The 12,220-nt window shown below is 45.4% G+C and overlaps 1 protein-coding gene across 1 annotated transcript in view; it reads right to left on the bottom strand.

Annotated features, from left to right (window-relative positions):
- The window catches only part of LOC141075947 (uncharacterized), a 148,246-nt gene extending 138,785 nt beyond the window's left edge, over nucleotides 1-9,461 (bottom strand). The window contains exon 1 of the mRNA XM_073563138.1: nucleotides 8,884-9,461. Coding sequence (XP_073419239.1) covers nucleotides 8,884-9,419 — 536 coding nt within the window. The 5' untranslated portion in view covers nucleotides 9,420-9,461. The remainder of the gene's footprint in view (nucleotides 1-8,883) is intronic.
- Between the last annotated feature and the right edge of the window lie 2,759 nt (nucleotides 9,462-12,220).

Below are 12,220 nucleotides of genomic sequence, written 5' to 3'. Positions count from 1 at the left end.
CCTGGTTAATTTCTGGGGTACGTAGATATGGCGTGGAGCTGGGGTTATGGTTGGTCAATGTCCGGTTGTTGAGGTCCGTGGTTTGGTTTCTGTGTGGTAGTCGGGGATTATCTGGTATTAGGGATGGTGCAGTGCTTATTTTCTGTTCATGGTCCAACCTGGGACTACTATCTGGTATTAGGGAAGGTGGTGTGCTTATTTCTGTTCATGGTCCAACCCTTGACTACTTTGGGTTTCTTCATGCTCAGGGCGTTGTTGCGGTTATAATGTGTTTGGATAAGTCAAAGTGGTTGATTCACCTGGGGCCCTATGTCTAAGTCAGGTTAGGTTAACGAGTACATCGTGTCAGGTCGGGGGTCGTTATTAGGTTCCCGTGTATATCGCGCTGCTGTTTTGGGGGGTTGATTTTGGTTACTGAATACGTGGGGCTACGATCCACTGGGGGTTTTTGCATGATCTGCAGTCATATGGCGTTCTTACGGTAATTTGCTGGTCGTGGCTGCCCTGGGGCAGTTTTAACAACTTTTGTACGTAAGGACTGGTGGGTTCTCACTGCGGTTCTTTAGGGTTGCCGATTGAGCTTTTGGCAGACTGTATCGGGTGGTATTTGTTACAGCCGTTGATTGCAGCTACGTAGGAGTTTATTATACAGAGTGGATAGTTTTTCGTTACAATGGGCTAGGAGGTTTATTGTGGGTGCAGCTGGTCCTGCTTTGCCTTCTGGGTATACAGCTCTCCTTAGAGTCTTTTCTTTTTGGGTGCCCCCGGACGGGGGGGCCAGGGTGAAGTGTTGCGCAAGGATGATGCAACATTTGAGTTGGGTAACCCAGCGTGTGCTTTACTGGTCTCGGGGGTCCTGGTTGGTGAACGGTTTGTTTATCCAGCGGGTGTTGTTCCATTTGTCAGGAATTCTGTATAGAGCATGAGGCAGGACATGTTGTTTCGATGGCCGTGTGAATGGTCTCCCGCGTGGGTGTAGCCCGTCCGGCAATACATGGCTATGTCATTTATTCCGTTATGCGCACTTGTCAGGACCGGCTGGTATTATGGGGACACGGTTGTGGTGCAGCGCTGCTGCGGGGGAGGTGTACTTTAGGTAGTGGGTGAGCAGGTTGCAGCTATAACATTACTTTCATTAATGTCGGGCTGGTGGTACGCTGTGGCAGGGGAAGCTAGTGCGATGTGCATTGACTTTTAATGATTCTAAGGACCTGGTAATCGTCTGGGGTTGTGCTCCGTTTGGGGGTGCTTTTTGCGGTGCTTTAAGGCTGAGTGGTGGACAAGCATCGGGCACCGGTGAGTGCAATGTTTTGACGGATGGCCCGGGTTTATGGTGTCTGGGGTTTTCGGGAGACGTGATGTGTGTCTGAGTTTTCCTGGACTTCAGGTGGTGTGGAGTCGCTTTTCTTTCTTTTGTGAGTAGTGTCGAATCTGCAGTTCAGTGGGGAATGGGTGCGGAGTACATCTCACTTTTGGTAAGAGGGTGGCAACAATAGTGTTGTGATTCTGGGTTCGAGGTGCACGGGTGATGCACACAATTAATTCGTTCCGGGTCGTAGTGATTACGGGGTGGATTGGTTTATGTTTTCTAGTTGGGTGGATATTTTAAGATAGATGCTATCACGCAGGGTTGACGGGACCAACAGCGTTTTGGTACTGCACGTGTGTGGTGGAGACTTGGTCGCTGGGGCGTCAAGGAGTTTGATCTGAGACATCGGGCCTGAATGCTCCTGCCTGGGAGCCATGCTCGTGTTGTTGTTCATGACTATATAGTGGGGCACGTTTTTCAACAATCTGTCGGAGGTTGGGGAACCAGTGTAGGTTCTGTTGTTACGTCTATAATGGTTGGCTTTGATTATTATCAGGTGGAGTGCAATTTTCTGCCTGGGAGCCGTGCTCATGTTGGTGTCCATAGGGGCTCCTGTTTGGAATGACTACATAGTGGGTTTTACTGGGCACATTTTCAAGAATCTATCAGAGGTTTGGGGAACCAATGTAGGTTCTTTTGTTCACGGCAATAATGGTTGGCTTTGATTAATTATTAGGTGAAGTATAATTTTCGGAGGCGCCTGCAATGTTGCGGTCTCAACGAGGCAGAGGCGGCGGCTCAGGTTGGGGACTGGTCGCGCAGGCGGTGCATAGGATTGGACGATGCGGTTGGCTAGTTGCAGGTCTTGGGTGTAGCTGACCTTGTTGTACTGGTATTTTGGTGTAGGTTGGCATTGTGAGGTCTAATGGGGATCAGTTTTGATTGATTGGTCTTGGTACAGAAACATTGGTTACTCGAGCCGCAGAGTCGGCTCGGGTTGGGTTTTTGGTGGTGGTACTCGCACGTACAAGGTGTCATACGTGCTCGCGGTGGCGGAAAGGAGGGGGGTATTTGAAGTCGGTGGATTGCACAAAGAGCGGGGGGGTGAACCCAGTGCAGGAGCGGGTTACCCCTGGTGGTGCAATGGTATACTTGGTTAAGGTGGGTCCCAGCTGTGCTGGGTCACAGCGGGACATGTTAACGTGGGACCCTGCTGTGCTCGGTCACAGCGGGGCATGTTAACGTGGGTCCCTGCTGGGCTGGGTCCCAGCAGGACATTGGTTGGGCAACACTCGGCTGGGTGTCCTCGAGCCGGTGTGGTGCGGCTGAGGGCACGTGGTGGAGCTGGTGTTGCAATCATGTACAATGGGTTTTGCAACACTCGGCTGGGTGTCCTCGAGCCGGTGTGGTGCGGCTGAGGGCACGTGGTGGAGCTGGTGTTGCAATCATGTACAATGGACTCTTCATTTACCCCCCCTCCTTTTGCTGGTGGTTATGTTTATGGAATATTTCTACGTTTATGGATAAAATGTTATTGCTTGTTTGGTGTTAATAAACAGGGCTGCTGTGGCCTTTTACATCCAATGTCACGCAGTCGTGTCTTATTTAAGTTAAGAAGGGGTAAGTGTGGGTTTTGGGAGGGGTCATTACAGTGAAGCCGTCAGTCAGACTTTCCTAAGTCAAGGTAACTCAGCTGCTAGGTAGCAGAGGACACTAGCATAAGCGTGTAGTATACAACAATCTGAGCTGCTCGCCACACAGAGTGGCACTTCAGAGAGCTCAGTGGCTAGATTGCTAGATTGTGAGAGGATGCCCGCACCTCGCGCGCTCTGGCGGGAAGCGACGCTGAGGATGTGGTGTGGTTGGAGGAGGGAGGAGCTGTTGTGACATCACAGGGCTGCAGGACGGATAGGCGTATGGGACAATCTACCAACGCATTTCAAGGGGTATCTCCCCTCTTCGTCAGGGTTATGCCCTCATTAGGCATCCAGTCCTTATAAAGGCTTCTTCCCTCCCTCCATGATTGTGCCTGCCGCTGATTGATTAATGTCACGGATACATAGTGCTGCATTTGTTATGATAGCTGCTTTGGAAAAGAATGATCTCACTTGGAGCTTTATATTGTTTGTCAGTAGGAACATACTAATGAAATCTAATATATAAAGCTCAAAGTGTGTATGTATGTGTGCATGTGTGTATGTCCGGGATAGGCATCCGCACCGTCGCAGATACAGCCACAAAATTTGGCACAGTCACACGTCTGGACCCCGAGAGCGTCCTAAGCTATGTTGTGAGGCGAAATTTTAACCCCACGCGTTCCAATTCACCAAACAATTTTGCCCCTATCTACATACTGAGGAAAAAGTGTGTGCGCGTCAAGCCCCGCCCCTCATTATGATGTCACAATGCCCCTATCTACATAATGGGGAAGCAGGGTGTGCGTATCAAGCCCCGCCCCTCATTATGATGTTACAATGGTTGCCATGGGGATGCTGATGTCATCATAGGTTGCAAGCCCCGCCGCTCATTATGATGTCATAATGGTTGACTAGGAGATGGAGGATGTGTGATGGGTGTATGGGCACTGGACTATGGGATGGAGGATATGTATGATGGGTATATGGGCACGGGACTATGGGATGGAGGATGTGTATGACGGGTGTATGGGCACGGGACTATGGGATGGAGGATATGCATGACGGGTATATGGGCACGGGACTATGGGATGGAGGATATGTATGACGGGTATATGGGCATGGGACTATGGGATGGAGGATATGTATGACGGGTATATGGGCACGGGACTATGGGATGGAGGATATGTATGATGGGTATATGGGCATTGGACTATGAGATGAAGGATGTGTGATGGGTATATGGGCACTCAACTATGGGATGGCGAATATGTATGATGGGTATATGGGCATGGGACTATGGGATGGAGGATGTGTGATGGGTATATGGGCATGGGACTATGGGATGGAGGATGTGTGATGGCTATATGGGCACTCGACTATGGGATGGAGGATATGTATGATGGGTATATGGGCACGGGACTATGGGATGGAGGATGTGTGATGGGTATATGGGCACTGGACTATGGGATGGAGTATAATTATAATTTGCTATAACTAACCACAGTTAGTTACTATTATTAAAGAGAACTTTAATAATATGTGTAGGCAGTTCAGAAACATGTGTTTTGCCATAGTGTAATTAAAATGGTGTTTAATTAAAACTTAAATTTTATTACTAATAATCTAAAAACATGTAGGTTTCTCTAGAGTTAATATGGTTTAAAAGAATATAAATTATATAATGGCTTTAAGTTAAAATTGTGCTGTGCAGTGAAAATCATTTAAGAACAAACAATAAATGGTTTATGATGTAATTAAAAATTATATATTTTGTGTTACCACCTCTTGTTAAATTATAAAAAGAATAAAACGCCTGTTACCATTAGTCAGTGTGTCTTTGGGTGCAAGGCACACTGTCATTAAAATTTAGATTACTGTTTGGCTTACTTCTGATACATAATATCTAAAAATATTCTAAAATTATGGAGGAAATAAATTAGGTTAAAATGCATAAAGTTCGATCTCCTGATTCAAGCCATTTGGGTCTAGACTGTTAAGGGTGAATATCCACCTGGATTCCACCCTTTGACATGGCTTTAAGGAAATCGCCCCCCCCCACCTTGGGTTACGTTGGACTGATTGAATGCCAAAGAAAGAAATTCCTAGGCAAGAATGATTATGTCTTTCGAGGAAGTGATGAGATAATGGATGCCCTTTGAAACCCTTATTAATATTGTCCAAATGCTCTTTAATTCTGTCCATCTGGCGTCTTTTTGTGCTGCCAACATATATTTTATTGCATGGACATTTAAGTATGTAGATAACGCCCACAGTTTGGCATGTAATATAATTTTTAATATGGTATTGATGTGTACCATTTGAATCCATGAATGTGGTATATAACTGTTTTCTATTGATGTCCATTTGCAACATGGACACTTTCCGCATGACTTGAAGCCTTGTATTTGGGCTGTTGGGCTAATGAAAAATGATTTGTGATGATTAGTATTTTTATTCATCCTAGAGGACAAGACTGGTTTAGTTGTAGGTGCCAGAAGGAGACCCAGATTTTGTGCCCCTTTTATATACAAATTTGGGGTACTTTGGTAATAAGTCCCCAATGCATTTGTCTCCTTGTAATATCGGCCAATGCTTCAAAATGATCTTATTAAACTGTTTGTATCCTGAATGGAATTAGGTGACTATGGGTAATTGATTTACCTGTTCTTTAAGAGTCAAGGAGTTAGTATCTGTTTGGGTTTTGGTCAATAGGGAATCTTTGGGTATGGCTTCTACTTCTTGTCTTGCTTTGTCCAAAGCTACTGAGTTGTGCTTTGCTGTGCTTTGTCCTCGAATTGTGCCATTAGATTTCTGGTTTCCATGTGATAATCGCAGATATTTGTACAGTTCCTTCTAATTCTCATATTGTCCTTTAGGCCTCTTTCACACTTCAGTTTTTTACAATCAGTCACAATCCGCCAGGTTTTGAAAAAAACGGATCCTCAATTTTCTTTTGAGGATCCGTTTTTTTCCCCCATTGACTTCCATTAATGGCGGATTGTGACGGATGGCTGTCCGTTGCATCCGTTTTTTTTGAGGATCCGCCAAAAGTTGCTGTCCGTCACCATCCTCAAAGATTTGAAAACGGAGCTTGCAACGTTTTTTTCTCTGGCGGATCCTCAAGACACTGATTTAACCCGAAATTCATTCTGGGTGCCGGACAAAAAAAAATTCTCTCTCTCTCCCTCTCTCCCTCTCTCTCTCTCTCTCCAGGCTGTGATTCCTTTAAGATTCTTCATTTTGCGGATCCGTCAAAAAAACGGACGGGTGGCATCCGTTGTCATCAGTACTAAAACGGATCCGCCATCCGTCCTTTTGGCGGATTTTGACTGATGCAAAAAACTGAAGTGTGAAAGAGGCCTTAGGGATATAGGCCATTGATCATTTTGTGTTTGGGTTAAGCCTGATTTATGGGCTCCTATGGGTGATAATATTTTTTACTTCCTCACCTGCATTCTATCTAATACATACAAAGGGCAACATACGTTGACACTGCTCTTTATATATAACAACCTGGGTTCTTATTGCTTGAATAGCCCTTTGGGCAATTAGTTATACTGGGGCTACCCTGCAATACGTGTTTCCCCTTGGGGAGGTAAAATGTATTATTATTATGTTGGATAATTACATTGTATTTAATTTATTATACTGTTTCAGATTATATTAGCACGGTCTTATACATTCTATAACCTATTGACAAATAGCCCTTATTCATCATAATCAGTATTGAATAATTTTGTTACTTGGCATCATACACCAACATATTATGTTATACAATGGCATAATGTATGCATTATAATTCGTACATTATACTATCTCTGTATTTTGTGTGATATATTTTGCGTGTCAGGACATTAGGTTGATTACTGCAAGGAGAAATATAAGTTTGTGATATTCTAATTATGATATAACTATATATTGACCTCATTTGATTGGCCCATGTTTGCAACTTATTGTATGTGCTTCAGGTTTTGCACAAGTATATTATGGTTTTTAAGCTGGTTGTATATTAATAAAGTAGTGGAACATTTTAGGAGTGCACATCACTATTGTATTTCTTTTCATTTTTTCTGATGAAACTGATGAAAAGCACTGCCGGCTTGATTCCGCATGTGATCATTGAATCGTGCAGATTCACCACATCCAATACATTGTACGGGTGAAATCTATCTTGTGGAGGCTCGCGTCTCAGCAAGATACACAGACATGCTGCATTCTGGAGAGACACGCTGAAAGCCTATCTCCGCGGGTGACCAGCGGGCGTCTGTGCACGCATAGTGGACATGGGATTTCTTGAAATCCCATCCACTATGCTGTAACATATGGACGCTGTGGGTTGGATGCTGCATAAGTGCGCAGTGGCCAACCCGCAGCGTTTACTGATTGTGTGCACACACCCTAAGTCAGGTATATTATGAAGGCATCCTTTTGATTAATCTGTTGCACATAATAATTCAACTGATATTAAAGAGACCCTTTCACCATATCAAAAACAGCCATTTATTTGCTTTTATTTTATTTGCACTACTCCCCTGAGCAATTCGCTTTTTGTATTCTTTAAATCCACTGTATGGTTTCAAACATAGGGGCCTTTTCATTTGATGTTCCTGTTTATGGTCTTTATCAAGGGGGCATGGCTCATAGAACAATTATTGCAGAACTGCCATAATACACATCAGAGAATTCTATGAGCCAGGCCCCATATCTCTGGAACTGTATGGCTGTTTTAAAAAAAATACAAAATACAAAAACCATAATACTCAGGAGAGCAGCACAGATAAAATAATTATAAGAGCAAAAACTGGTCACTATTGACTTGGTGACAGGTCTTTACCAGAGCCCTGGTATATCTGAAAGCCAGTGCTACAATTTGTATAAAGATCCTTTATAAGTTATTTGTTAGGGCTTTCAAGTGGATTTAGGCTCATAATAAGCTTTGCTATGTGGCTCTATGATTTTTCTTTGTGTTCTTGTGAAACTATCGAAACTGTGATTTTATTTATCTGGAATATTACAGTATTTTTCTGACTATAAGACGCACCAGACCATAAGACGCACCTCAAAGTTTTAGAAGAAAAATAGGTAAAAAATTTAATCCGTCAAATGGGGGTCTTACAGTCCTAATTCCAGCTTAACCTGGGTAATCAGTAGCGTTGGTGGAGTGGGGTCACAGATGGGTTTGCGGTGGTCTGGCGATGATACGACTTCCATCCCAGACTGGTGTGGCATTATTTGGCGGTGTTCGGTGGTGCAGGGGCTCGGATGACATTTTGTGAAAGTCCGGAGCCCCCGCACTTTCATTGCTGCAATGCTGTGGCTTCCGGGAAAATGGCCGCCAGAGGCGGCACATGAGTAGACTGAGATCTCGGCACTGAGATCTCGTTGCCGAGATCTTAATCTGCGCATGCGCTGCCTCTAGAAGCCATGTTCCTGGAGGCCATAGCATTGCAGCAATGGAAATGCAGGGGCTCCGGGCTTTCACAAAATGTCGGCGCAGCACCCGCACCACCGAACACTGCCACACCAGTCTGGGATGGGAGTTGTATCATCACCCTGCAGCGTTGGACCACCGAACACTCCCTCTTCCCAGCCCAGGACCGACAAAATCGCCCGACTTCTGCTGCCGCCATTCTACTAGTAAGTACATTACGACTATAAGATGCACTCCCATTCCCCCCCCCCAAATTTTGGGGGAAAAAAGTGCGTCTTATAGTCCGAAAAATACGGTACATTAATATTACAACATTTTACATTCATATATGATGGGGTCAGTGCTTTCCAAAAATGGGGTCAGATTGTGCCTATATTAAAGCTGTCTCGCAGCTCTAAAACTAAAAGAAAAAGAATCTTGAAGAGCAAAAGTAAGATTTTCTGCATATCTCGTGTTTCATCATTACCTGTAAATAATTTAGAAAGAAACATTGCCTTGACAATTACCTGGCTGCAGGCTTGTCGACATCGGCTTCATATGAATTGTCTTTGGCAGTAGATTGAGTAAGGTCTTCTCCACTTCTGTCATCCACATCAGTGACAGTTGGTATTTCCTGGCTACTGACTATGGCTTCACATTTTCTCTCTTTGAGACTAGACAAGTCACTTGCACTTTCCTCTTGGGCTGAGGAGTGTTCTTCATGTCCTGATTCTTCACCATGTAACACTGCGGAATCTTCTGTTCCATCTTCATTTGATGTTAATTTAACTCTGTTTTCTGCATCCTCTATTCTAGCTTTTCCTAATTGTTGTGCTTTTGGTTGTGTTGGTGCTGTCTGCTCATCTCTTTGCTGCACCTCATCCAGTACATTATCTTGTGCCGGATCTTTATTAGTTGGATCTTCTGTAAGAGGTGTTGTACCACTTTCTTGCAACCCTTCTTCAAGTGTATTAATTGTACTCTCACTTGTGGCCTTGGAAATATTTTGACTTGCATTTGCTTCTTGTTCATCTGCTAGAACAGAGGGTTCTTCGTCTGACATCTCTATGTAATATTTCTTTTACAAAAAGTAATAATATTAACAACGTTTCAGCATCTATCAGAAAATGTACTTCTCTTCTGAGCAATTTCCCCTCTACTTATAAACGGGCATCGTGGATAGGGTATCTATTTTTATTCAGGATTAGCTGGTTTTATCCCTCTTCCTTAGCCAACCCCTCTCCCTGCCAGCTGTCACCTTGGAAGGCTAAAAACAGTTCTGTACTATGTTACTTGTCACTGTTCTCTTGATGTAACCATAAATAATACAGAAACAAAACTGTGTGTTTCTGTATGTCACAAGTAGATGATGTGAGCCAGTGATATGAGCATGCAAAAATAGGCATTATGCAGTTATCTTAAAGGAAACCTGATTCACGGACAGGCTCCATTACTGCAAATACTGGTATTTTATTCTGAAGAGCAGCAGAATTTCAGAGAAAATATACTTTAGGTCCCCTTCACCTATCCGTGTTTCCGGTACGTGTGGCATCTTCACTGGAGACACACACACGCACACCAATTATTATTTATGGGGCTGTGTACATGTCTGTGTTTTCATACAGACCTTGTGCCCATGTGAATCACATGTGCATCTGCGTGACCCACACGTAGACATGTACAATACGTACCGCAAATGTGCACACGGATGCATAAAGTGTGACACATACAGGAACAGATTGCAGAATAGAAATTACCAATGTTTAGGTGTTAAAGATGTGCAAAGAAAGAGATAGGTAGATAGATAGATAGATAGATAGATAGATAGATAGATAGATAGATAGATAGATAGATACTGTACATAGATAGATGGTCTGACTGGGCTGGCAGGGTACCAGAGAAGTGTCCCGTGGGCCCAAGAGAAGAAAAAAAACAAACTGTTATTAGGGGAATGGGTCCTTTAAAAGCACAGGCAGGGACTCATGCACCCAGACCTGACCCGCCTCGCCAACCAGGGCCGGTGATACCACCTAGATCGTGAACAAACAGGGAGGGGGGAATTGTATACTCTTACATCAGTGTTTCCCACAGCTCCAGTGTCTTCAGCGTCTTCTGATTCTGTGACGTCTCAGGGCAGAAGGTGCGTTGATGTCATTGCAGAGAGTTAGAAGTCGCTGGCGAGACCAGACCTGTGGAGAATAGGAGAGGCGAGTATTTGATTTGATTATTTTTATGTATGGAGCATTATATGGGCCTATTATACTGTATGTGTTAGGAGTGGCGGAAGGCACTAAATAAAAATATAAATAAAGTGCCTTCGCCACTCGGGGTCCACCGTGCAGAGGATGTAATAACTGCTGCTAGGTGACGACAGAGCAATCTGGCAGTAGTGTGCACAGGGTTAACTGCACCCAATGTGCACTGCACAGACTCTGTTGAACTCACAGAGTCCTAGTAACAATAATAAACACAAAAACGCTGAGTCTGTTTAGGACACATAACTACAGCGCTGCACCCGCGGTATCTAGTCACAGGAGTAGCACTAGATGGCGGTACTTACTCCGTCTAGACCTACCGACAAGGATCGGGTGTAGAGCGTCGCAAACCGCGAACGTACGCAGGGCTGCAACTGCAGCGCAGCAAGATCGGAGCCGCTGCAATGACACTGCTAACTAGCAGGCGCAATGCTGACGCTAGGCTGCTGAGGCAATGGAGCAATAGCGCGCTGGTGCTGATACTGGCAATAACTCAGGCACTCTCACAGACGTAGTATCAGAGGGTAGGGGTTTTCAATGAGTCATTCACCAGTCCATGCATCCATCAGCAAACATACAGCAGCAGTATGGCTATACTATTGCATGGCGGAACAGCCATGCACGCTTTTTATAGCGAATGTGACCTTCCGGAAATCTCCAGGTCTCCAAGAGGAGCCAATGGGATCCGACACAGGACCTGAACACCTGACTCCCGAACTCCAATGGGAGTTCGTCCCATGAGCATGCTCAGATGCAGGGGTAGAGGACTTGGCCTCTGGAGAGAGTTGCCGCAAGGCAATCTCCTCTGCAGTCTCCCCTACAGCAGATGAAGAGCAGGAGACTGCAGAATGTGAGGATCTATATTTCAGCAAAGGAGAGGCAGAAATCTGACTCCTAACATTACCCCCCCTCCTAGGGTCCCCCCCTCCCTGAGCCTTCCGGACCATCAGCCTGTGCCCTACAGAGGCATAGGGCTCAAACTCGCCCAAAGGCGAGCTTGGTGTCCTGGTGGGTGATACGGTGAACCGGGACACATGGAAGGCGTAAGTGGAGGCAAGGTCACCAGGTTTCAGAAGGGACACCTGGGAGATAGCGGGAGTGGGCGATGCAACAGAGTGCCGCCGTGAGTCGGCGGCCGTCACCACATTCCTCCTAGGAAGGCTATCCTGAGCACATGAGGCGCAGGCCTGAATAAACTTTTTGATGTCCCGAGCCCTGTGGGGCCACCAATACGCGCCGGCCAACAGCTTCGCAGTTTGCATATAGCCCCGATGGTTATGCGCATTGGACGCGTGTGCCCAGGCGAGGACCTGAGCCCTAAGGTGAGGAGGGACAAAGGTCTCGTCGACCAGGTCAGAGTCCGACCATTGCGGGGAGCTGGCTTCCTGAGAAGCAGCACACACATGATGACAACCGCAAATGGAAACTTGAGCCGGAGCTGCATCAAAACTGGTACAAGACACCTCCATGGGCTCTGGGAGTAGAACCTCTGGCTCAGACAGCTCCAGAGGCTCAAAAAATTTGAGAGCCGGACTAGCTCTCCACTTGGAGTGAGCACGCTCCATACTGCGCTCTGAAAAACAGAGGTCAATGCGTGAGGAGACAGAAA

This window comes from Dendrobates tinctorius, unplaced genomic scaffold (assembly GCF_039654945.1).
Source record: "Dendrobates tinctorius isolate UK_male_01 unplaced genomic scaffold, ASM3965494v1 ptg000382l, whole genome shotgun sequence".
Taxonomy (NCBI): domain Eukaryota; kingdom Metazoa; phylum Chordata; class Amphibia; order Anura; family Dendrobatidae; genus Dendrobates; species Dendrobates tinctorius.
The sequence above is the reverse complement of the archived record's forward strand: the minus strand, read 5'-3'. Positions and strand labels throughout refer to the sequence as shown.